The 26,741-nt window shown below is 53.0% G+C and overlaps 1 protein-coding gene across 1 annotated transcript; it reads left to right on the forward strand.

The window, feature by feature from the left end:
• NPFFR1 (neuropeptide FF receptor 1) lies at positions 1–25,392 on the forward strand. The gene is made up of 7 exons (XM_055324861.1): positions 1–15; positions 1,916–1,991; positions 5,669–5,786; positions 6,040–6,661; positions 20,541–20,886; positions 23,191–23,290; positions 24,506–25,392. The coding sequence occupies exons 1-7, from the start codon at positions 1–3 to the stop codon at positions 25,368–25,370; spliced, it is 2,142 nt and encodes a 713-aa protein (XP_055180836.1). The 3' UTR covers positions 25,371–25,392.
• Positions 25,393–26,741: the final 1,349 nt, after the last annotated feature.

Here is a 26,741-nt window from a genome sequence, read left to right on the forward strand (position 1 = left end):
ATGGGCAGCTCCCCGGTACCCCCAGCGGCCTGCCACTGTGCCCGATATCCCACCAGCAGGAGCCCCCTGCTATGGCTTAGGCTCTCCCCTGATCTTATTCCAACCCGTCGGGATGGTGGGTGGGAGGGGCCTGCACACAACGCTGAGAGGTTGCCGGGGCCCTTGCCACCCAAAGTGTGGTCCTCGGGCGGCAGCATCGACAGCACTTGGGGACGAGTTGGGACTGCAGAGGCTAGGTCCCCCCCTCTGAGAAGTTCTGAGTCAGAATTCCATTTTTTTTAAAGATTTTATTTATTTATTCATGAGAGACACACACACACACACAGAGAGAGAGAGAGAGAGAGAGAGAGAGAGAGAGAGGCAGAGACACAGGCAGAGGGAGAAGCAGGCTCCATGCCGGGAGCCCAACACAGGACTCGATCCCGGGTCTCCAGGATCAGGCCCTGGGCCAAAGGCGGTGCTAAACCGCTGAGCCACCCAGGGATCCCCCAAGTAGCATTTTAACACGACCCTTACGTGACCTGGGCACGTTGAGCTTTGAGGCCATGGCTTTCGACTGCTGAGACCCTGTGTCATCCTCTGCAAGTCCCCAGGGTGCGGGTGGGGAGTAGGTGGTGCCAATGTGTAATATTCAGAAGCTAAAAACACGCATCTTACTATAGGATGAACAGGGGTCAAAGGTTCTATTCGATCTCATCCATGGCTGAGGGAACCAGCGGGGTGCTGAGGCCGGTTCCCAGAACATTCAGGGACCTGAAGCCAGTGTTCCTGGACTCAGCCTGCTGCTGCCTCCGACGCCCGTGAGCGTCTTCCAGAGCAACAAATAGCCACTTTGGGGCCGATGTCCTTTCCTGCTGGACACAAGGGAACAAGTTCGCTTGTAACTTCTCAGAGTCTGTGCCCTTAATTCATGGTAACCAACCAACCCACAGTGGGGCCTTCTCAGGGGCCAGCCTGTTTGCCGGCGCTGGGAGCGTGCACGTGCCACCTTGGCCTCTTCTCTAGGTTTGGGTAAGATTTCCTAATAACGGATTCCCCTGGGAGGGTATGACTGTTCCCGGAACCAAGGGGATTGCAGCTCTGGGTTTCTGTGAAAGGATCCATAGCTCGAGGGAAAGGAAAGTAACCAGCGCTGCAAAAAAGGAACAGGAAGGTGGGGAGAGGAACAGAGGAGGTGAAAGCAGTAAAATCAAAATATACGCTAGCAGCTTACCCCGTGTCTGTGACTATGACAGGTGCTTCCCATTTTTCAGTCCACTTAATCCCCACAACATCGCATGAGCTAGCTACTGTTTGTACCTTTTCTAGAGGAGGGTACTGAGGGGGCAGGAGTAAGCCAGGAACCTGGCCAAGGTCAGAAGGAACCATTGGCCGTCAAACCCAGGCCTTTTGAGCCGAGTCCATGTTTCTTAGACTTGTTGTCCAGGGCCCTGGGGAAATGGTTTATAAAGTCCCCACCTGACCCCCAGGAGGCCCCCAGCGCTGCCTCCAGAAAGCTGCACCTTTCCCAAGAGGCTTCGACACCTTTCCCCAACATGTTCCTTCCTGTCCTTGGGGAGCCTCACCTGAAACCCCACTTTGATCCAGAAGCCTACAGCACCACAGCCCAGGAATGCAGGACCCCAGCCAGAGAGCTGGAGCTGCTTGGGGGTGCCGCCCAGCCCCCCTCCTCAGGAAGAGACTTCTTACCTGGGGTTCTCCAGAGGACAAGGTAAACGGTCAGAGTGAGAAAGTTCTTCTGGCCCAAACCCTTCCTGTGTTATGGATGGGGAAGGACATGGAGTTCCAGAGGGACTGTTGCAAAGGGCACCCAGAGTGACTTGCCCAAGAACCAGCAGGGAGCCAGGGCCAGGGCCCAGACCAATGCGCAGGTTTCCTGGCTCCTGCCCCTGGGTTCTTTCTGGGGCCCCCACAGGGCCCTGACATTGGGGAGCTCTTCTGCTTAGCGCTCCCCCCTGCCGGCCTCTCCTCCACAGCTGCTGTGCTGGGAAGTGAGTCAGTCCTCGGAGCCCTCCCTGTCATTTATAAATGCAGATAACAACTCTGGCCTCCTTCCTTGGGGAGAGCTCACTAATAAGCATTTGAAAGCATTCTGGAGGAAGTGCTCCTCGGAGGCTGGCTGGGGAGGAGGGGCACCTCCTGACGCCCATTACCACCAAATAGATGCTGACGACTCCAGCCGTGGGCTGGGCTCTGCCTCCCAGCCACCCTATCGCCACCAGGCTGAGTCCCCTTCCCCTTCCCTGTGGATTTGAGCCTTTTGAAAATGATGGCTCTGCCACCGGCCTTCCTTGCTTCAAAGGCCCAAGTGCCTTTCCATTTCCAGCCAAGGAGAGAGAGAGACTGGGCCTCCCATCAGAGACACTTGGCTTTCCCACCACGGGGAGGTTTGCCACAGGGCCCTCCGTGGCTTCATGCCAACCCTCCCTCAGCTCCTACCAACCCTCTCAGGCATCTCCAAACACACCTCCGACCCGGCTGAGAGGAGAAGGGGCTCATGTCTATTCCAACCATACCCACCGAAGGCCTGTGACCAAGATATTAAACCTCCAAAGAGAAAGGCAGTCCACAAATCATGCAATTGTCCCCTTTGACCTCCCTCACTGCCCCCCCCCCCCAAAGCTTGATTCTAAGAAGATAGCCCTCTACCTCCTCCCCTGCTCCCTCTAGACCCATCTCCAAGCAGGTGTTTACATCCATTCTTCAGCACAGAAGGCTCTTTTCCCGTCAAGGACCTTTGCAATCCCACTGCCCTCAAGGACCTTTGCAATCCCACTGCCCTCCTGCCACCTCTTGGTTCCCAGTTTTTCAGATGCAAATCAGTTTCCTGGATAGTGGGGCTTTCTGGAGAAGAATCCCCAGGTCACAGCTAATGGAGGTAGGTTGGGATGGGGAGCAATCCCATGAGGATGAGGCACCCGGACAAGAGTTTGGCCAGAATGGGCAGTCAGAGCCCTGCAGGGCAAGGAGGGGGTGGAACTCTGTTGTGCCCAAGATTGCGAATCTGAGAAACCACCAAGGAGCTGACACCGAGGGTTTATTTACAAGCTCCAGCTTGGGTCCAAGTGTACTCCACACAGCAGAGCAGGGGCTTGGACCCCGAAGTGGGTTACAGCTGGGTTTTTTATGGGCTGGTCTAGGGGATCTTCAGAAGGGGTGGAGGAATTTTTTCCATTCCAATATGGGGGAAAGGGTGGGGGAGTTTCTTAAGATCTGATATGGGATTCTCTGCCAAGGGCATTCTGAGCTTTATTGTCTTTCCGATAAGGGATTCCCTGCTGAGGACATTCTGCAGTTTTTCCTGTGAAGTTCAGCTCTTATTCCCAGGGGCCTAAAATGGCTGTACTTGTGCTAATGCTAAACTTCAGGTGGAATGGCCTTAATTTTTCTCGGCCTCCACACCTCCACCTTCTGTGTCCTGGGTGACTACACCTGCAGTTTCTCAGATGCTCCCAGAGGGCCAAGAACCTTGAGAGCAGGCTGGGGTGGGGGCAGCAGGGCAAATGCCCAGGAAGTCTGTAAGAGAGTTCCTCCTCTTTTTGCCACCATCCAGCTGTGCGGTGTTGGGTCAGCCACTGGGTAGTGCAATGGCTTCCCCTGCAAAATAAGAGCAGTGGTGCCTTGCTTGTCCGAAGGGCTCTGGATCCACAGTTCAGCATTGGGAAGTACCCCAGCCCTGCAGTCAGGTGAACCCAGGAGGAAGGCGTGATCTAAAATAAATCGTTTAAAAATAAAACAAAATAAAATAAAAAATAAATAAAATAAATCGTTTAGGGGCACCTGAGTGGCTCAGTTGGTTCAGCCTCTGCCTTTGATTCAGGTCATGATCCCGGGGTCCTGGGATTGAGCCCCTTGTTGGGAGCCCGCTTCTCCCTCTTGCTCTCCCTTTTGCTCTGCTCTACCTGCTTGTGTGCGTGCTCTCTCTGTCAAATAAATAAAATCTTTAAAAATAAAAAAAAATAGGACATTGAGATCCCTCAGGTTTCCTGGGAGCCCCTTTGGGGTAAGGAGGAGAGTGAAAGGAGGCAATTTTTATTTTATTTTATTATTTTTAAGATTTTATTTATTTATTCACAGAGAGAGAGAGAGGCAGAGACACGAAGGCTGGTGCCCAAATGCTGAGCCACCCAGGGATCCCCTGGAGACAATTAAAAAAAAAAATCTGCATGGAAAGATCTTACCCAGTCTATCTGGACTCTACCCATAGCTTTGGGGAATAAGGAAGGGCACTGTATTATGGGAACTTGACTTTCAATCTTCACAGCAGCCTTGAGATGAGGAACAGGAATCCCATTGTACAGATGGGGAAAATTAAGTCAGAGGGCTTGTCACCTGGGTCACACAGGTGATAGGTTGTGGAGGAAGAATTCACACACAGGTCTTTCCATCCGTGCCACTGCCCTCCCTGCTCCTCAGAGGCTAGACCCACAGAGTATGTCCTGTGTGGTGCTCGGGCGTGTCCATGTACTTAGGCACTGTATAAAGGTGGAAGAAAGAAGTCTGTAGAATGGGAGGCAGAAGGAAGAAAAAGAGGCTTTATGATCTAGAACCATTCAAATTAAAAAAGGAGCGAGGGAACTTGGCCACAAGCCTAAATCAATGCCCTAGGGATGATGTGGCTGCTAAGGAAAGGTGAAAGGCAGGAGAATAGGGAAGAATGAGGGGGAGAAAAGTGAAAAAGTGAGATTGAATTATTCAAAGCCTAGTGCCCACATACTTACAGCTCATATTTCTTGAGCATCTACTATGTGCCAGGCACTGTTTAAGTGCTTGACTTTATGGTGGGTACTATTATTATCCCTATTTTGTAGATCAGGGGAAACTGAGGCACAAGGAGGTTATATGACTTTCCCAAAGTCACACCTACAACGAATGGCAGTGCTGGGCTATACAGATTTTATGGCGGTGTTCTAACTCTGCACTGGTCAAGGGGGCTTCATGACCGTCACAGGTCTGGGTCCTAACCATCAGAGGTACCCTAAGAACTGTGGTGGACTCAAGACAGTCATGGTATGAATACCCAAGATGTACAGAGCACTTACTATGTGCCAGGCACTATTCCAAGTGCGTTACATAGAGTAACTCCTTTAATCTTCGCAGTGACTCTGGTAGATAGGGATTATTAATAGTCCCGTTTTGGGATCCCTGGGTGGCTCAGTGGTTTAGCACCTGCCTCTGGCCCAGGGTGTGATCCCATATCAGGATCGAGTCCCATATCAGACTCCTTGCAGGGAGCCTGCTTCTCCCTCTGCTTGTGTCTCTGCTTCTCTCCCTCTCTCTGTGTCTCTCATGAATAAATAAAATCTTAAAAAAAAAAAATTAGTCCCGTTTTACAGATAATCCTGAGGGAGGCCACGGGAAGAAAAAAGGCCAAAGAAAATCAGATGTTTGGCCTGCAGAAGGGTGGACTCCCTCCTGCTGTCTCTGGGCCATCCCGGGCAAAGAGGGGGTGATTAGAGGCAGGAGTACCCACTGCTGGGCTTTAGGATCCAGACCCCAGGGTGGAGTTAGACCCCTTAGACCCCTCTAAGGCCTTCGAGCTCTGAGACTGCCCCCCACTCAGGGCAGAGGAGGAGCTGGAGGGAACCTAGGCCCAAGCTGGATTGCAAGCTTTTCTTCAGAACTCTGGATATAAGCCGCACCCCCCCCCCCCCCCCGCCCCCTAAAGGAAGACGGGCCATTCGCTCCCTCTCCTCTGCCTGGAACCTGGGATCTTCTTTCCGGGGACAAAAGTCTCTGGCGCTGGCTGTTGGGGGCTTGACGGCGGCTCGGGTAATGGGAGGGAGGTGGCCTCCCGCGCAGCTCCAGGGACCGTTTGTGGGGCATCTACTGGGTGCTGGGCAGGAGCTTTGGCGCCTCGTTAGGAACGCGGAGCCTGAGGCGGGTGCGGCCCTAGAAACTTGCCGGCGGGGGAGGGACCGCGCCGAACGCCCGGGCCGCCGCTCCCCAGGCCGGGACACAGCGTCCCCGCCGTCCTCGCTGAGCTGGCGCGGGCTGATGGGGGACCCCCCTCCGGCGCCCCTCTCCCGCCCTTCTCAGGAGGGCCGGGGTCCCGGACAGCGGGGCGGGGCGAGGAGGGGCGCGGAGGGGCGCGGAGGGGCCGGCCGGGCTGCGGGGCAGGGAGCGGGCCGTGCCCCCCACTTCGGAGGGCCCCTGCGGACACGGGGGGCGGCGGGCAGGGGGCGCTGCGGCGGGCACGGGCGTGCCGGTTGCCGTGGCGACGGCGCCGCGCGAGCCCCCTCCCTCGCTGGCGCCCCGGGAGGCGCGGGGCAGCGGGCGGCGGGCGGCGGGCGGGAGGCGGGAGGCGGCGCCGCGCGGGGGCCGGGCCGCGGCCGGGCGGGCTCGGAGCCCTGAGGGGAGCGAGACCCCGCGAACGGCTGGGCCCCGCGGCCGCACGCCGCCCCCCGCACCCCGCACCCCGCCCCCCGCACCCCTTCCGCCCGGCCCCGGACTCGATCCCCGGAATGCAGAGGTAGGGGCGCGGGCAGGCCAGCCCGGTGCCCGGAGCGCCCCCGCCCCACTCCCCTGCCTGGGCGGAGGGGTCCGCTGTGCCCGCTCCCCCAGCCGGCCGGAGTGGGCAGCATGGAGGGTGAGTGAGCCCCCGGGGCTGGGGCTGCGGGGGGCTGGGAGTGGGAGCGGGTCGGGCACGGACTCCCCAGCGGTGAGCCGGGGGAGAGCAAAGGGGCTGGGGTGTGACAATGTGTGTGTGCGTGTGCCAGAGACAGAGAGACCCTGGCAGAGGCCGAAAGACCTAGAGGGCTCTGTACTGTGTGTGTGTGTGTGTGTGTGTGTGTGTGTGCCAGAGACAGAGACGCAGAGCCGGGGAGCGGGGGAGAAGACCTGGTGCCCCCGGGTCGCTGTGCGGTCGCAGGCTGCTCCTGCCCGGGCAGGGCATCATCTGAAACCAGGTGAGCTGGGCTGTTGGCCTCAGTGGAATTGTCACCCTCTGACTTTGCCTGCTAAGAGTGGGAGCGCTGGGGGAGATGAAATTCTAGGCAAGATTTCTTCCATGCAGAGCAAATTTTTCTCCCTGGAGGAAAGGTGCATTTATGGACCCGACCTCCAGGACTCTAAGGTGTAAGACCCAGGCATAAAGCTGCTTGCTTCAGCCTTACCACGTGGGGGTCCAGACCCCCCCCCCCCCCCCCCCCCCCCCGTCGGTCTCAGGGAGCAAAGGAAACCAAATTTAAATTTAGGCTAAGAAACTGGAAGACTGAGGGCTGGTCCGCTGGCTTGCTGGGTGTCTTTGGGGGGGGGGGGGAGGTGTGGCTCAGCTCCCCTGTGCCACTGGTTACCTATCTGTTGAATGCAGAAATTTACATTTAGTTGGCTTCACTGGGTGGCCAGGAGGGTAAAGTAAGACAAAATGTGTTGAACAAATCCACACCAGTAAAAGAGGGTGCTTCGGGAGATGATAAAACCCTGAAATTCCAAGGAGGTAATTGCGAACACTGCTGGCAAGAAAGAAAAGAGAGTGTCACAGAACCCCTTGTGTGGCTGCACTTGTAGGGTTTGAAAACTGCACACATACAAAGATGCGATGAAGATCACATAACCCAAAACGAATGCGAAGGACTGGCAAGATCCATCTGTAAAAAGAGTGTTAGCAAAACACTAAAGCCCGAGTGAACAGAAGCGAGGGGATATGAACAAAGACAGAGCAAAGAGCTTTCAAAGTCTGAGTAAGGATAACACGAAGGAATCTGCTCAGGGCTTGCGGTATGCGGTGTAAGCTTAACTCACAAGGGAGGGTAGCAGAGCAGGGCACAGGCAATTTTACTCAAATGATGGAATAAAGAGCATAAGTTGGAAATTGAAACCCAAGATAGGTGATGGGAAGAAGGCACCGAAGGCCAGACAAATCCCAGGGATGTGGAGGCTTGCTGATGTAATCACTGCCTTAAAGGAAATTACAAAGAATGAAGGAAAACCAGAAAACTAAAGATGGGCAAATGTCCTGATCTCCAAAAAAGGAAGTAAAGATAGATTAAAAAAAGAAAAAAGACTCTAAGATCAATATTGGCCTCTATAAATTATCAAACACATAATGAATACTTAAGAGACAATAAAGCAATTGAACACCTCGGAATTTTTTCAAAGGATGCCATCCTGTACACTTGCAAAGAGATGTGCATGAGCATTTTCAGCTCAGTGCAAAACCAGAAACCATCGAGATGCCCATAATTAAAGTAAATTAAATGATGAAAGGCATCTGCAAGCATACTGTGTAGACAGTAAGAACTGCGTGTAGGATTTTATTTACAGGCAGGGATATATGTTCCCTGCCTGCTGTGAGTAATTTTTTACAAGCAGGTTTTAGAACACAGTAGTAGTATGATCCCCTTTATGCAAAATTATATAGGCTTATTATTGGATATGTATGTAAAATGCATGCCAAGAGACCTCTTCCTTTGGATTCCCTGGTTCCTGAAAGCGTACCCTAAGACAAGGGCTCGGGTCCAGGGAATCTGATGCCTGAAAGCAGAAGTGAAGAGAGTGAGATGAGAGCGGGAGAAAAACGGGTGCAGGAATGAATGGGGCTTAGCTGTAGGCACCTGAGGGCTCTGTCCCTCTCTGGACCCTCTGTGAAGCGTGCAGAAAGCACCCAGAATTTGCTTCACTCGAGAAGGGGAGCTACCTCCTGTGCTGGCTGAGGGTTGCCCTCCCTGCACTCCTAGAAGCTTCCCTACTTAGCTTCAAAGAAAGCAGAGCAGAAAGACCCGAGTGCAGGCTTGGTGGGGTGCAGGAAGCACAAGGAATAGTCCACCACGACTGGGATCCTCAGACCAAGGGGATGTGGCAAAAGGTGTGACAACCACACTGGCTGTGGGTGACCCTTGTGTGTGCAAGAGTTCAGTGATGGCCATCCTCTTCTTTAGTAGAGCCTAGAACTGTTTTATCAGGAGCACATCCTTTTTTATAAAAACAAACTTTTTTTTTCCCAAAAAGAAAGAGAATAACATGGTGCTCCTGAAGAGCCAGTATCCCCGTGTTCATTCACTAAGACTGAATCAGACCAAAGCCACCAAATTCCCTCTTTCAGACTGGGTTTCTGAGAGGGACAAAGACAGATTATAGGATTTCAACAGGACACAGCAAAGATCTTTCGTGGAAGCCCCGGAAACTCATGGGGAAATGTGGGGAGGGGTTTTGGGAAAGGCAGCCCAGAGGTCCCTTTGGGCTCTGACCTTGTCGTGACATTAAGTAATTTAGAGGGAAAATAAAAGGTGTGCTTATCAAATCTCTGGATAAGAGCCACAGCACCCACATGGCAACAGATTCAAGATTTGAGGCTACCTCAACCTTCAGATCAAAGCTAAGGAAAGGAGAGGTAAATGTAAGTGGAATGCAGAGTCCTGAATTTTGGTCCAAAGGTCCAGTCAATTGCACGTGGTGACAATGACAGAGCTCTGGCTTGGATTCCTGAGGCCAGTTACTGGGCGGATGAAAGGGAACTGACAATGATGAGATGGGCCTCGAACTCCTTTCACCAAAGAGCCCCTGGTGGTTCTGGTGGGACAAAGTGGCGGAAGGGGAACGACCCTGGGGACAGGGGCTCACTCCTGTCTATGTGGCTCCAGGGGGCAGGTTACACTAAGACGGTTCGACTCAACTGTCAGGAAGAACTCTCTAGCTCTCCAAACTGGCCTAGAAGCTGTCTCCTCACCAGATCTCATTGTCCAACTCAGACGAGGGTCGGGGGGGCCGGGTTTGGCAGGGTCAAACCCTGGGGGGGGACTTCTTGGGTGTGGACCAAAAATAGGGCCGGAGAGCTCGCTGAGGGTCAAAAGCCTTCTCCCGGCACCTGCAGATGGACACTGCAGTCCAGTAACCCCCGTCTGACTTCCCACTGGCCTTGGTTGTGGTGCACTGGGCTGCAGAGCACATCTACTCCCCACCCCCACTTCCAGTCCCACCCCAGCCTGGTGGCTCCCTCGGAGCCCCTGGCCTCCCCCACAGGTGCTGCCTGGCCCGGGAGCTCTGTGGCCCAGAGAGGCCCAGAGGACGATGTATGCTCGCACCAGCTGGAGGTGGGGGTACTGCAGGGAAGCAGCCCGAGAGAGAGCAGAACGCCAGCTGGGCTCCCTCCAGTGCAGGCCACAGAAGTGCCTCGCAGGTTCAGGTGGGTTCTGCTTTTCCAAGCCTCTGGAAATGCTGCCGGAGGCATTGTGTTCTGTGTTCTTTGCAAAGCCCTTCGCCGCCTTGGAGCCGCTCAGCCAGTCTGGGAAGCGCGCAGGGAGACAGGATCACCCCCCCCCCCCGCCGCCCCCATTTAACAGATGATAAAATTGGGAGGTGCTCCTCGCCCTGGCTTGAACTAAATCAGGTCTGCTGGCTTCTGTACAAACGACCCAGATTCTGGCCACACTTAAGGCTGCAGCCTCCATGGAGTCCAGCGGTCCAGCTGTGACCTGAGGACCATGTGCACCTTCCCGTCTTCCGAGGAGTGGGGAATGGGAGGGGTCTCAGCTGCTGCTGGGGAAGCACAGGCCAGGTAGATGCATATCCTGTCCTCACTGGAGCCATGATCTGGCTCGTTGGCAGTCTGTCCTGCTTCTAGCAGCAAGTTGAGGCAATAATTCCATTAAGTATTTTGCTCCAATCATTGGGTGGCCATTCCTTTGCAAAGGCGCCAGGTTATTAGAGCCGGGAGAGGCTTGGGTAAACAGGTGCCCAACCCTGGTTTTTGAAATGAGGACACTGAGGCACAAAGAGTGGAACTGGCCACACAGCTCATTTCTATAAGATCTACCGAAGATACAAATATAAAAGAATTAAATTCAGTCCTGCCTTCTCAAGAACCTTTTGCTACTCTCTAATAACTGAAATTACACCACTGGAGCTTTTTTTTTTTTTAAATCCTGATTTAAGGTTTGACTCTCTTTGAAATGCAAACACCAAAAAGAGACACCACACCTCAAGCTGTTATGAGTCATTTCCTCATCTGTGTGAACAAATCCATCAAAATCTTTCCTAAAAGATCATGCTAGGAATGGGGAGAGAGAGTGCATAAGTAGCTTGGGACAGGGATGCTGAGGCTCCAGGCCAGGATGCCTGCTTGGGAGTATGGGGTGGGGAAGAATGGATCCCAAAGGAGTTAGGTGTTCACGCCCATTACTTCTCAGTTGAGCCCAGGGGAGCCTGGCTCTGCCTCTGGCCGTCATGTCCCTGCTTCCTCAGGAGAGGTTTCAGATGACCCATGCAGTATTCATGGTGTCAGCTTTGCAGCTAGAGCCTTGGAAAGGCAGGGACCCCTCAAATCAGAGATCCCCATTTGCTGCAAAGGGACACTAGAGATCTTAATAGATGGTCTGATGATACCAAGAACAAAGAGAAACTGATTGGAGGTAGCAGAACCAGAGCCAGGGCTTAAACTCAGATTAGGTCCCTTGGCTTACTTGATGGACTCTGAATCCTGGAGCCAAGTGCCTCCTGTGTTTAAGAGTAGGTCTCTGCTTTTTTAAGATTTCATTTATTTATTCATGAGAGACACACAGAGAGAGGCAGAGATATGGACAGAGGGAGAAACAGGCTCCTTGCAGGGAGCCCAATGTGGGACTCAATCCCCAGACCGGGATCATGCCCTGAGCCAAAGGCAGGTGCTCAACCGCTGAGCCACCCAGGCATCCCTGCTTTTGAGCTTTGATTGCCTATCTGTGAAATCAATAATTCTCCTTTCCTTGTCAGAGATAGCTTGATGCTGTATAACAGGTATTTTTATTTTTTTAAGATTTCATTTATTATTTGAGAGGGCAAGAGAGCATGAGGAGGGTGAGGAGCAGAGGGAGAGGGACAAGCAGACCTCCCACTGAGCGGGGAGTCCTTTGTGAGACTCGGTCCAGGGCCCTGAGATCATGACCTGAGCCAAAGTCAGACCCTCAACCAACAGAGCCACCCAGGCATCCCTGTATAAAAAGTATTTCAACAATAATGTAAACAGTATATCAGAGCTCATGGGATACAGCTAAAGCAGTGATTAGAGGAAAATTCATAGCCTTCAAGACCTATATTAACTGCCACAATTTATTAATTGTCTGCATGTCCTATGCCTGTGCCAGATAGTGGAGATCATTCTGAGATGAAAGAGGCATAGCTTCTGCCCCAAGGGCATTTCCAGCTTAATGGAAGAAAAAACATCTATATACATAGTTGAAGTAGGAAACGGAATGTGACCAGTGCTACAGGTAGACCCTGAGGAAGCAATCATAGAACCCAGAAAGGATGCTCCTGGGCATCTGGTTGGCCTGACCTAGAGCAGGACAAAGGAAAGTCTTTCCCTCTCTTATTTTTCTAAGGTCTGGAATTCCTCTGAATGTACTGAGAGTATAGGCCTAAGATGCCAGTAAAGAGCAGCTCAGTTAACTTCAGTTTCTACTGAGAGGTAAACAGTTTGCGTTAGAACCTTCTTTCCTGGGGATCCCTGGGTGGCTCAGTGGTTTAGTGCCTGCCTTCGGCCCAAGGTGTGATCCTGGAGTCCCGGGATCGAGTCCCGGGATCGAGTCCCCAGATCGAGTCCCCAGATCGAGTCCCCGGATTGAGTCCCGCATCGGGTTCCCCGCATGGAGCCTGCTTCTCCTTCTGCCTGTGTGTTGGCTTCTCTCTCTTTCTCTCTCTCTGTGTCTCTCATGAATAAATAAATAAAATCTTAAAAAAAAAAAGAACATTCTTTCCTGAGTCCAGGTTTTGATGAGTAAAACAGAAAACTGTAGAGCTCCAGGAGGAAGTGAGGAGAAATGAAAAGAGTTCAGAGTAAAATGGAAAGTGCAGAAAGGCTAGTTTGGCTCCTGTTGGCTGCCTTGGGAGCTCATCAGCCCTTGGCCTTGGCCTCTGTGGACTCAAAAGATTCTTGGGAGGCCCACACTCCTCCTCACTAACAAAGGGCCAGGCTTGCAGGATCTGTGTTGCAGTGGTGGGTGCCTGGGATGTGGTGGGCTTTAGCTCAGCTGCCAGGAGGAGAGAAGGGAGGTCGCAGTCTCAGGAAGCCTCCCTCCTCAACAATGACACCCCCATACACCCACATTTCACTCATCTGTGTGGCCTAACACAGGGCTTGCCAGCCTGGTTTCCTTGAGGACAAATCCCAGTGAACTGGAACCTCACTGGAGCCCCCTGGTTCCCTGCAGCTGCCTGGCAGATAGCTAATATGGAGACACAGCCCTTAGGTCTAAGAGGCCCTCTGTAATTTACTCTGGTATCTTCCTGAGCCTGGTAACAACCCCATGAGGTGGGGAGGTGCGAGAAGCCCAGGCCATCTACCTTTGAAAGCCAAAGAGAACACAAGGAGGTGAAATGGACCTCCCCAGTTCACAGAGTAATACCAAGGGGGGGGGGGGCATGCAGGATGAAGCTCCCCCATCAGCAGTCCTCAAACGACCCCAAACTAAACATACCTCCCTATAAAAACAGTGCAGAAGTAGCATTAAGACAAGTTCCTAAGCTAAGCTTTGCCTTCAAACCAGACTATTCCCTACCAGCCCCTTCTATATGAAAGTTTTGGAGTGACCACCACTGGCCCAACTCTCAAAGGCATGTTTGCTGACTCCTAAATCAGTATCCTTTCCTGTCTGCACCAGCAAAGACTCCACGGAAGATCACATGGCCTGTTAGAGGAAGCACAGAGAGGGCTGATATCTAACCTGGGGAACACGAATCTTGCTCTATCCCTACCCTTTTCCAGCTGTCCCTGGTGTTTTGTTTTTTTGTTTTATGGTGTTTCTTTTAAGATTTTATTTATTCGTGATGTCTGGGTGGCTCAGTGGTTGAGTGTCTGCCTTTGGCTCAGGGCCTAATCCCAGATTCCCAGGATTGAGCCCCATATCAGGCTCCCTGCATGGAGCCTGCTTCACCTCCCTCTGCCTGTGTCTGCCTCTCTTTCTGTGTCTCTCATGAATAAATAAGTAAAATCTTAAAGATTTTATTTATTTATTTGACAGAGAGAGAATGGACAAGCAGGCCGAGGGAGAGGGAGAAGCAGACTCCCCGCTGAGCAAGGAGCCAAATGTGGGGCTCGATTCCAGATCATGAACTGAGCCGAAGACAAATACTTGACCCACTGAACCACCCAGGTGCCCCAAGACCCTGGGGTTTTGAACCTGGACTCCACAGATTCCAAAGAGGCCCAAGGATGATCAACTTTGATCCTTTTGTATTAGTCAAGACAATAGGCTACAAGCAACAGAAACATTTTCTGGCTAATTTAACCACCAATGGGAATGTATTGGAAGAGTATGGGCAAGTCATCTAAGGGAAAGAAAAGCTGTGTTATCGAGACCTAGAGTCAAATCCAACACAGAAGAGGTCTGATTGGCTATCCTTTGGCCACAGGGCAGTGTAGACTCCTGATTGACAGTCCCTCTAGTTACACATACAAAGAGGGCTTACTCCCGAAGGCCAGCAGAGGTAATGGGTGTAGGGTGAGCCACAAGCCCAACTGTCCACCATTCCCTTGAAAGTGTGTGAATTATCAAGTGCACTTTTTGAGAGAGGATCCAAAGCTTTCAAAGACTGTGAGTTCCATCTGGACAGGGGTCATTTCTTGACATACTAAGACAAAGCTCTAGGAAAGCATCTGTGAAATGAACTCAAATGCATCAGAGGCTCAAAGAGTTTGGTGACTCCCACAATGTGAAACACTCACTGCCCACAAGCACCTTGAAAACAGGAATTATAAAATTCAGCGGTTCTCAAATCTGCTGCACTTGGAAATCACCAGGGGAGCTTTTGAGAAAAATACCAGTCCCTGGACTCCACCCCCAGAGATTTCTATTCATTTGGAGGGAGTGCTGTATCCTTAAAAGCCAGGTGATCTTGATTTGAGTCAGAGTTCAGAACCACTGATGTTGGTTTAAAATCACATTTATCAGAGCTTCCTTCTGATTAGAAAGGTCAAAATGCAAGTCAGTGAACAGAAAGATGAAAATCACTTGAAACATCCCTGTGGATAAATACTATTTTTTGTCATTTGTTCACACACACGCACACCCTTTTATACAGAATGCAGATTTATATATATACTGTTTTGTAACTATTACAGCCCACAGTCGGTATTTCCTCCCGCACCATAGATCTTTTCCCCTAGGATAGGTCCCTAGAAGTAGAGCAGCTGGATCCTGGAGCAGGTCCCTTGTCAGGGTGCTGGATGGATGTGCCCACCCTCCCCTCCCCCAGAGCAGAGCCACACCATGGCCATCGCTGAGCACTTTTCTTCTCTGCCAATCTAACGGATGGAAAAGTTTTTGAAAACGGCATTTCTTGGATCACAAATTTAACCTTTTTGTCTTATGTGTTTATCAGCCATTTGTGCTTTTAGTGTTGTATTCTTCAGCAGATCCCCAGTGCCTCTCCAGCAGGTCACATTGACCCTGGAGGCTGTCAGGAAGTGGCTGGTGAATGGTGAACCCCAGGTCTTTTGGGGTGGGGGCGCCAAGCTCCCCGTGTTGCCAGGACCGACCAGCAGGTGGCAGTAACGACGACTGCATTCGTGGTTGTTGCTGGAAACTCCAGAAAAAACTACCCAGCCTGATTCTGTGCTCAGGGCGGTGGTTCTGGTGGTGTTTTCTCTCTCACACAGCTTTCAGGCTTTGCGGGGAGGCCCAGACCAAGAGCATCACGAAGGTCTCACCCTCACATCCGTTGTGTAGTTAACACTGCCAGTCTGGCTGGTACTGAGCTACATGCATGGAGTGCTGTGTGCCCAGCACTGTGCCAAGGCCCCTCCACCCCTCCACCCCTCCACCCAATGGCCCTCACTGCACCTCCCTATCCCCATCTTACCAGTGAGAACCCTGGATTCCAGAGAGGTGGTGTGAGTTATGCTAGGTCACAGCCAGGAATCAAGTGTTTCCACTTTCAAGATGAGAACACTGAGTTCCTACAGAGGCCAGGCAGTTTTCCAGTCTTGGGGCTGCTGTAACAAAACACCATGGGGAGGGGGGCGCTTAGAAACAACAGAAACCTATTTGTCACAGTCCTGGAGGCTGGGAAGGCTAAGATCCAGGTGCAGACGATGATGCCTGCTGAGGCCTCGCTTCCCGCTTTGCACACAGCCCTCTTTCTGCTGTGTCCTCCACTGTGGAAGGGATGAGGTCTCCTTCAGAAAGGCACTGTTTCCATTCATGACAGCGCGCCATGGGAATCTAATCTCGCGAGGCCCCAGCTCCAATACCATCATATTGGGGATTAGGTTTCAATTTGTGAATGTTGAGGGGACACCTGAAGTGCCAGGAAGGAGGGCTGGAGCCTCCCAGTCTGTGTGTGTCCACTGTTTCCAGAGCCTTTGGGCCAAGTCCTTTAAACCTGTGGTTCTCTTTTTAAAAAAATATTTTATTTATTTATTCATGAGAGACACAAAGAGAGAGAGAGGCAGAGACACAGGCGGAGGGAGAAACAGGCTCCCCACAAGGAGCCTGATGCGGGACTTGATCCCAGATGCCAGGGTCACGCCCTGGGCCAAAGGCAGACACCCAACTGCTGAGCCACCCAGATGTCCCTAAATCTGTGGTTCTCAAACTCGTGTTGCATCCGAATCACCTGGAGGATGTGTTAAGACAGTTGGGCTTCAGGCTCCCTCGGGCAGGATGAAGCCTGAGAATGTGCATTTCTGACAAGTCTGTGATGCTGATGCCGCTGGCCAGGATCACAGTGAGAACCAGGATACCTTCATCTTCTCTCTGGCCCTGGACTTGCTCTCTGAGATCATCAGAATGCCTTGGAGGCAACCGTTACTGTATCCTGAGACCTCCAGGAAGCTCCCCAAGTAAGGGAATGACTTGACTGGATTCAGCGGATAAGATTTTCACAGACTTTAATGTATCCACGAGGGCACTGGGCAGATCGCAGGAAGGGCGAGTCCAGGGTGTTAATGAGGCCTCTGGCTACTAGCGCGGCCCAGCTGGGGTGGGAGGCCTGCCCACTCCCAACTCAATTCACCCCTACCCAGGGGAGTTGCCAGGAATCCTCCCTGAGAAAGGATCATTCAGCAATGCTGGAAGCTGCAGTGAGGGTGGGGAGAGATGCCCAGCGCAGCCGAGGGTCTGGAGATGGGCAGGGGCACTCCCTGGGCAAGGACTACAGAATAGGAGCTCACTAAGCACTTCTCAAGGCTGAGCGAAGGGCAAGGAAAAACAGACTGGAGTATGGCCCGGCAGGTTGCGGCAATTTCCTCTACCCGTGCACACCCACAGATTTCTTATGTCATGGGGACTGATTCAGAGCTGATCTGGGGCTCAGGAAGGGTGAGCTGCCCGGGGAGGCTCCCGACAGACATGGGATGGGGTTCCTTCCAGAAGAGCCCGTGAAAGCCTTCCAACACCAGCAACATCCCCCTGTCTCCCGATGTCAGAATCCACCTTTCCTTCCTTTTTCTTTTCAAGCAAATATGTACCTATCCAACGACCATTTACTGAACCATTGACCATGGGCAGGGACTGATGAGATGCTGGGGATGCAGGTGCCAACTGCTCTCCAGGACCTGACTTTCAAGGGTGGGGAAGTAAAAAGCCAATCAACCCAAAAACAAATAATATGTGGACAGATGGAGGAAACTAAAGAAAATGCTGTGAGAGCTAATAAATAGGAGGGCAACTACTTGAAATAGAGCGACCAGGTCAGGCTTTTCTCTGAGAAGACAGCCTAGTCTAAGCTGAGAGATAAGGGGAGGAGGAGACAGGAGCAATAGGAAGGGGTAAAATCCTTGTAGTTGGACAGAGATGAAGCGTGTAGGAGCCAGGCAAGGTGGTCAGGGCCGAACAGGCAAACAGGAATGTGGCAGGGGGTGAGGTCAGAGATGGTGACGGGGTCAGAGCACAGAGCGTTTTGGATGCCTCTGAGGACAGAGTTTGGATTGTATTTGAAAGACAATGAGGGGTCTAGGCAATAATACTTAGGGGCTGCTGCTCAAAACATTGGTGAACAGCTAATGGCATCAGGTCATTGGGAAGAGCATGCAACTCTTGATTTCAGGGTCGTGAGTTTGAGCCTGGGTGAAGAGATTACTATAAACAAACAAACTTTTAAAAATTATCTAGTGATCAAGGAATTTGAATGTTGGATGCTGGGGCAGTGATCATATTAGACAGAATTGTCAATTTTGTTAGGTATAATTTTGTTAGGTCAATTTGTTAGGTATAAATCCTGTGGTTACGTGAGGGGTTTTTTTTGTTTTTGTTTTTTTCTTAGTTCTATCTTTTAGCAATACAAACTGGAGTGTTTGCAGATAAAAGAAAGCGATGTGCTGTTCCAAAGAGAGGTGGGTATGGGTGAAACCAGATTAGCCTTAAGTCGATCATTGTTTTTTTTTTTTTTAAGGTTTTATTTATTTATTCATGAGAAACACAGAGAGGAGAGAGAGAGGCAGAGACACAGGCAGAGGGAGAAGCAGGCTCCATGCAGGGAGCCCGACGCGGGCGCGATCCTGGGTCTCCAGGACCATGCCCCAGGCTGCAGGCAGCGCTAAACCGCTGTGCCACCCGGCTGCCCCCAAGTTGATTATTGTTGAAGGTGGAGGATGTATGCACAGGAGGTCTTTATATTCCTCTCTTGGAATAGTTCGTTAAGCGATATACTCTTTAAAAAAATTTTTTTTAAAGATTTTATTTATTTATTCATGAGAGACACAGAAAGAAAGAGGCAGAGGGAGAAGCAGGCTCCATGCAGGGAGCCCAATGTGGGACTCGATCCTGGAACTCCAGGATCACACTCTGAGCTGAAGGCGGACACTCAACTCCTGAGCCACCCAGTGTCCCAGCGATATACTCTTGTATATGTTCACTATAATGTTCTCTCTTGTGCATGTTTGACGTCTTCCAGAGTAAAATAGAGATATTTGGGTGCAACTGGACACCCAAGAGCACCTAAACAGGGGGTCAGCACCTCCTCCTCTCACTATGCACCTGAAGCTTGCCAGGTCTCCACCTCCACCCAGCCCGAGTGCACCTGCTGCCCCTGCTGGGCCCTCCAGCCCTGGTCCTGCCAGCTCATTGGCCCTAGAGCATCACTAGCCTCCAGATCCCAAGCCTCCGGTGGGTCTCCAGGCTAGTGGCTGAGCTCTGGATGTGACAGAAAATTCCCCAAAGACCCTTCATCCCCTGGAACAGGCCACACTCAGTCCCAGCGGAAGACAGGAGGAGAGTTTATGAGACAACATCATGAGTCACCACAACTAATGGCTTCCCAGAGGAGCTGTGGTTGGACACAGAGCTGCTCCTTCCCAAAGGTGGCTGGGGAAGGACACGCTGAAGCCTGGAACTGATTCAGAGATGCACAGAGCAGGACCACCTCTGCTACATACTCCTGAGCCACCTGGGGAATGTCACAGAACACCTCTGATCTTAGTTCTCCCATTTCAAAAGGGGCTAATACCTAACATGTTTACATCAGGGGGTGATTGGGAGGATGAGATAAAATAATGCATATGCAGGGCACCTGGGTGGCTCAGTTGGTTAAGCATCTGCCTTCAGCTCCGGTCATGATTCCAGGGCCCTGGGACTGAATTTGTGTCAAGCTCCCTGCTCAGCAGGAGCCTGCTTCTCCCTCTCCTGATCATGCTTTCTCTCTCTCTCAAATAAATAAATAAAAATCTCCTTAAAAATAAAAAAAAATGCATATGCAAGTGCATATGCATAACAAGTGCTTTGTTAAATGCTGTGCAAATGAAGCAGCTGGTACCATGATGGGAGAGAGTGAAGGATGCATGGTAGCTTGGCTTGGCTTTGGATGGACTTTTGGTAAATTTAACGTGGGCCTTTGCTCCTTACCCTCATTCAGAGTCCTCTTCCATTGTCCCTTTCTGTGTTGCCTTCTTGCCTTTCCCAGCTAAAGTTCTCTGGAGGAGAGGAAGAGGGACAACAAGATTTTGAGGGTACAAGAGGCAGAGCCCCAGGAGAAAACAAGTGGTGCACCCAGAAAGCATTTACCTGAGAGTTTAATAGAGGGACTTTATAAGGGGGAGGGTAAGAGAACCAGCAAGGGATGAACAAGCACTGGGACTGGTGGCGATCACAGGAAGCTGTGGGTGCAAGGAGAGAAAACAGTATCAGTCTGGCCCCAAAAGAGCTAGAGTCCTGGAAGAGCATCACCTAACAGGAGCTGTACCCATATGGACAGCCCCACAGGAGAAGAGGGTCAGGCAAGGAGGGAGTGGGAAGAGAAATACCCTGAGGTCTGGCTTCTCCAGTTGTTCAGTCTCCTTCAGTGCTTTCCATTGGCTGAACCTGGTCAGAAACCAGAGAGTGAGGGAACCTGGCTGTGGTAGTCCTTGGAGGTCAGCCTCTGGGGCAGACAGTAGGACTAACTAAGAAGGGTGGAGCCCAGATGGGGCAGGGGGGTGGGCTGTATGTGAATGGAGAATAACCAACATTGGGAAATGAGTTGTGGACGAGATGAGATGAAGGTATGAGATCAGGGTTTGGGTGCAGTGGGTTGAACGTGCATCTAGTCACAATCAGAGTCAAGCACACGATCGAGGTGCTAGGTCATGGTCAGGATTTGGAGCACTGAAGGGCCTCACCAGTGGCAAGATCGATCATCTCTTCCTTGCCTAGGATCCTGACCTGTATGCTCCTTTGCTTCTAGGGGAGCCCTCCCAGCCTCCTAACAGCAGCTGGCCCCCAAGCCAGAATGGGAGTCATACCAAGGCCACGCCTACAGTAAACCTCACCTTCTCCTCCTACTACCAGCACTCCTCACCAGTGGCAGCCATGTTCATTGTGGCCTATGTGCTCATCTTCCTCCTCTGCATGGTGGGCAACGCCCTGGTCTGCTTCATTGTGCTCAAGAACCGGCACATGCGCACCGTCACCAACATGTTCATTCTCAACCTGGCTGTCAGTGACCTGCTGGTGGGCATCTTCTGCATGCCCACTACTCTCGTGGACAACCTCATCACTGGTGAGTGTAGGCCATGGAGGCAGTGGGAGTCCCCTCTGCCCCCAAAAGCATTGCTGGCCTGGTCTCTTGGCCAAGATGTCATTGTCTCAAACTCTCCATTCTTGTGGCTGAGGGATTGGGTTAGAAATAATAGATACAATGAACTAATTCTTCTCTTGGTTCCAGGAATTGTATGACTTACTCTTCCTGCATTAACTTCACTAATGCTCACAACAGTCCAACGCATTGTTATTATTGTCCTGATTTTTGGGATGGGGATACTGGTGCTCAGAGTGACGAGACACAGATCTGTAGTTACACGGCTAAGTGTCAAGTCCCATGTCTTCATACGCATATTCTTTTGTCTGTTTTTTGTTTAAAGATTTATTTATTTATTCATGAGAGACACAGGCTGAAAGAGGTAGAGACACAGGTAGAGGGAGAAGCAGGCTCCTCGCAGAGAGCCCGATGCGGGACCCGATCCTGGATCCCAGGATCATGACCCGAGCCGAAGGCAGGCACCCAACCACTGAGCCACCCAGGCGTCCCTACACCCATATTTCTAACCATTACGCCATTAAGTCTTACTCTTCTGAGTAGCTCCCCTGGGCAGAGCTAGAACCCATAGGTTTCCCCTGAATAAGGACCTAATGATCCACTTATTTGAGTTGTTCTCCAACCAAAGAGATTCTATCCTACGGTAGTGACCTCCCTTCACGAGTGTCTAAAGTAGGGACTGGCCAGCCATTTAACAGTGACTTGGTAGAAGGGATTCAAGCAGAACTAGACCATCTGACCTCTAAATTCCTGCCTTTTCATCCCGCAAACATCAGAAGGATCACACTCTCGTCTACTCCCTCCCAGGTGATTTGTCTTTCTTGTTTCAGAATAAGTTTCCACGGACCCCTGAGACTCTAGCTGGACTGGCTTCCAGAGCCGTGGAGATGTCTAGAGGTCTGAGCTTGCAGGTTCTGAACTCAAAGTGCCCAGGAGCTTGGCTCCAGAGCCTGGACAGCTCCACTGGAAATGACTTACCTGACTTGGGGCAGGGGAGTCACAGTCTGTGTTTCTACAGGTTTCAGGCCCTGGGAAGTAGAGCCAGGGCAGTCACCTGTCCCTGAGCTGCACTGGCTCTGCCTGGTGGGACCTTCACTCACAGCTGGATCTCAGGTTCCATCAGGGCTGTTGAACATAAAATGCTCATCCTCTCCTTCCCAGCACACCTACACTCACACATATGCATGTGTGCACACACCTATAGGCACGCACATACACATGCACCAGTTAATAATGATATGGTGAAGTCACTAGTTGGTTAAGGTGGTGTCTCCAGCCCTTTTCACCTGCCTAAATTTTAACAATTGTTTGAAGAACACATTCACGTGGTTCAAGATTGAAAAGGTTTCCAGTTTCCCCAGCACCCACACCAAACTCTCACACTAACCCATAGTGATTTGGGGGCAAAGAGACGAAACCAACTCATCTCGCCTCAGTCTTCTCTTCCATGAAAAGGATATTACACTAGGGTTGTTGGGAGGATGGAACAAGACAGTGACTGACACTTAGTAATTGTGCAGGCAGAAAGTCAACTGCCACTGAAGGTGGGCCCAGCCTTGGGAGAGGGCTCCTGTGGCCAGGCACGAGAGACAAGAACAGGTGGGACCCCCAGGCCTAGAAGGGCAGAGACACAGGGCAGTTACCAACACATGGCCTCAAGGAACCAAGGTGTGGATCTGGCTTCCAGTCCTGAGGCCAAGTGGGGCCCAGGTCTCCGGGTAGAGCAGCCCAGGAATCAAAGCTAAATCTGCGTATGTCTCCGCGACCTGGGAGTGAGGTTTGCTCTGTCCCAGTGGTTCTCAATTTTGGCTGCCACTCAGATCCCCTGGGTAGATCTGAAAAGTACTGATGTCTGGTCCCACCCTCAGAGATGCTGATTGTAATTGACCTGGCATGGGTCTGGGTACTGGCTCTTTTCAAAGCCCTCAGGTGATTCTAGTGAGTGACCAGGGTGGAGAACTGCTGGCCTAGAACTTGAAGCAGGGCTATGGGGGCAGAAAGCCAGGCAGGCCTGGACAGATACAAAGCTCCTGGAGAGAAATCATTGGTCAGTACAAAGACTGTCTCTCTAACCGTGAGAACTATGACCACGGTGGTATACACAGGTCAGTTCATCATTTCTGGAAGTGTGTAAGCAGAGGCAGGATGACCACCTAGCAGGACGCGGAGGATAGATCCGAGTCACGGAGGGGACTGGACTAAATAGCCCATGATCTCTGGCTCTTTGTGGATAAGGCACTCACTCTGTGGTGGACTCTGTCATTGCAGGGTGGCCCTTTGACAACGCCACATGCAAGATGAGCGGCTTGGTGCAGGGCATGTCTGTGTCGGCTTCCGTGTTCACACTGGTGGCCATTGCTGTGGAAAGGTGAGAGGGCTCCTGGTAGAGTTATCCCTGGCCAACGGGATAGAGCACTAGAAAGCACTAGAAAGAGCCACCGTCTCCACTGTTACGCTGACCAGGAGGCTGGGGCTGAATCATGAGCTATCAAGGGAAGGGCTGTGGGGCTGGCTGCCCTCTACACTAGGGGGACCTAAAGAGAACACCACACCTTCTTCTGGGAGGCCTGAAGGCAGCTCCCGTGGAGGTTTACTAGGGATTCCTGGGTCCTGTGAGAGCCTGACAGCAGTCCTTATTTCCTGAGCCGTAGGAATCCTGCCACCCATGAGTCTGAGCAAGGAAAGCCAGTTTCAGGGTGGGGTGCACAGAGCATGGCCTTGCTCCTTCACTGCCCTCCCATTTCTCCTACTCCCTACTTGCTGTTCCCTGGCAGCCCAGGCCTTACTAACTCCTCATCTCTACCCTACCTCAAGCTACCTGTGGTCTCTTTCAGCCTCAGATTCCATCAGATTCTCTGATAAGCATGAGTTTGGCTAATAGAATGGAGCCAGGGGACAAGGAAGCTTTGCAAACAACAAAACTGACCCAAATGTATGCAGTAGGTCCTCCTCCCCTCCACCCCCTCAGTGAGCTCTTGCACTAAGGGTTCCCCAGGGCACTCTTCCCGAGAGAGCATGGGAGGCAGGCAAGGACGCTGGCCAAGATGACATAGGGACAGTTTGTCATGTAGACTCCACACCTGAACCCCCAGGGTTTTCTGAAGAATCCTTAAACAGCTAAAAATGTTCTTTGATACACCTACCTAATCAGCCTACTCAAAGGACAGAATGTGCAGACTGATCACTTTGCTAGCTGCCAGCTCATCAATTTACCCCCCTCCCCTCCATCCCCAAAGTGCACAGGATTGTTTCCCACAGCTGCCTGCAGTTCCTTCCTCCTTCCTGGTTCTGCCTTTGTTCCTTGGCTCTGCAGCCAATGGAGTTGCGGGCTCCCTCGCAGGTGTGAACCAATTTGCTCGCAAAGAGCCCAAACCGCCCCCACCCCCAGCTGCTCTTGAAAGCTGCCCTTGGATGCTGCTCTTGGATGCTGCCGGTGGAGTGCCTGCACTTTGCCAGCCCCCGCCAGGCGTAGCCTTTGCCCCCCTCCCCCCGGGGCGGTGGGGGTGGGGGACAGGGACCCCTGGGACCCCTGGGACCCCTGGGACCCGTCCCGAGCCCACTTCTCTTTCCTCTCCGGCCGCAGGTTCCGCTGCATCGTGCACCCTTTCCGCGAGAAGCTGACGCTGCGCAAGGCGCTGGTCACCATCGCGGTCATCTGGGCGCTGGCCCTGCTCATCATGTGCCCCTCGGCCGTCACGCTGACCGTCACGCGCCAGGAGCACCACTTCATGGTGGACGCCCGCAACCGCTCCTACCCGCTCTACTCGTGCTGGGAGGCCTGGCCCGAGAAGGGCATGCGCAGGGTCTACACCACCGTGCTCTTCTCGCACATCTACCTGGCGCCGCTGGCGCTCATCGTGCTCATGTACGCGCGCATCGCCCGCAAGCTGTGCAAGGCGTCGGGGCCCGCGCGGCCGGGCGGGGAGGCGGCGCCCGGGGGGGGCCGGGGGGCCCGGCGCCGCGCGCGGGTGGTGCACATGCTGGTCGTGGTGGCGCTGGTCTTCACGCTGTCCTGGCTGCCGCTCTGGGCGCTGCTGCTGCTCACCGACTACGGCCAGCTCAGCGAGCCGCAGCTGCACCTGGTCACCGTCTACGCCTTCCCGTTGGCGCACTGGCTGGCCTTCTGCAACAGCAGCGCCAACCCCGTCATCTACGGCTACTTCAACGAGAACTTCCGCCGCGGCTTCCAGGCCGCCTTCCGCGCGCAGCTCTGCCCGTGCCCGCCGCAGGGGGCGCGCCCCAGGGAGGCCTACTCGGAGCGGCCCGGGGGGCTCCTGCGCGCCCCGCCCTCCCTGGAGGTGCCGCCCAGCGACTCGGGCCAGAGCAGCGGGGCGCCCCGGCCCGGCCGCCTCCCGCTGCGCGGTGGCCGGGTGGCCCACCACGGCGTGGCCGGGGAGGGCCCTGGCTGCGGCCAGCTGCCCGTCACCATCCCCGCGTGGGATATCTGAGCGGCACCCGGACGGGCCTGGACCCCGGGGCCCCGGCGGGCCGCGGCAGCCTGGACGGGACAGGCGGTGGCAGCCGCTGGGGGCATCTGCTCTTCTGCGGCCTTCCCCCTCCCCCCTCCCGGGGCGGAAGGAAGCCACTTTCCAGCAAACCCTTCCTTGTGGCCGACTGCGCACACGCGCCGGCTCCCGGAATCCTCACCACGCTGCGGGAGTAGGTTCTCTTGTCCCTCCTCCTACAGAGGAGAAGCTGAGGACCGGAGACGAGGGGACTAGCCTGGGCTCTCAGCTGGACACCTCCCAGGAGCCTGACTCAGTGCCTGCGTGGACCTCTCCAGCTGTCCCCGGAAGAGCCCCCTAAGGTGGAGCACAGTGAAATGGGTAAATCCTAATGGCGCTGCTGGGAAGGAGAAAAAGCAAAGTTGTCCCGTCCGTTTGATGCTTTGTGTCCATGTGCTGGAGTCCCTCACGTATTACTGAAGCGCCTCTGCTTCGCCCTTTCCCGGGAGAACACGGTGTTGTCTCCTGCCGACTCCCTGTAGGGTTGTCTTTTGCTTGCTCCGAGAGGGGTTCTGGGCCGTTCTCTTCTTCCCAGAGTACTGCATGGGACATCGTGTCTGAGCAGCTGCAGGATTGTCAGTTGCAGACACTCTGGGTCTTGCCCTTTGGGCCGGAGCCCCAAGAAAAGAGGAGGGTCCTCCCTCCCCTCCTTAGAGGGCCCACTGCCATCACTCAGGCCCGCGCAAGAATTTACAATGCGACGGGCAGCTGTAAGGCCACAGTGTTTACTCAAGGGCAGGAGGGAAAGCACAGTACCTTTCAGCTTTTGGAAACACATCTGCCCACTGGAGCTGCACGTACAAAGCCTTCCCAAGGCCTCGCTTCCCTGTTGCCTCAGGGCTCAGAAGTGGGTAGACTCTCCAGGTGCCCTCGGGGCCTTCTGGAGCTCCACCACCAAATCCTTCCTTGGTACACGGAACTCCAGTCCTCTGAAAAGGGGCAACCTCTGGCAACCAGAGGTCCTTTGTTTTCTCTGGCTGTCTCCCAGTGTACCTGCATCTCCTCAAAGAAATGAGGCTTCTCTCCATGAGATGGGAGGAAATGGCATTGCCTCAGTGTGATCCCCGCAAGGCCCGGATAATCTGCAGCTCACTGGACATTTCCCCCTCATCTCTACAGAAAACACAATGTTGCTAGGACTGTAGTGCATAGCAAATAACTATTTCCAGGGGTCAGGCCAGAGAACGCAGCTCCGAGGCTTGATGGCTTCTGTAATGGACAACGACTTAACCCTGTTTTACTCCACTCTAAGTACTGGACATAGGAGCAGAGGAAACTTCCAGAGCAGTTGTACAGTACGATCTCCGAGAGCAT

Source organism: Nyctereutes procyonoides, unplaced genomic scaffold (genome assembly GCF_905146905.1).
Source record: "Nyctereutes procyonoides isolate TBG_1078 unplaced genomic scaffold, NYPRO_anot_genome, whole genome shotgun sequence".
NCBI lineage: Eukaryota > Metazoa > Chordata > Mammalia > Carnivora > Canidae > Nyctereutes > Nyctereutes procyonoides.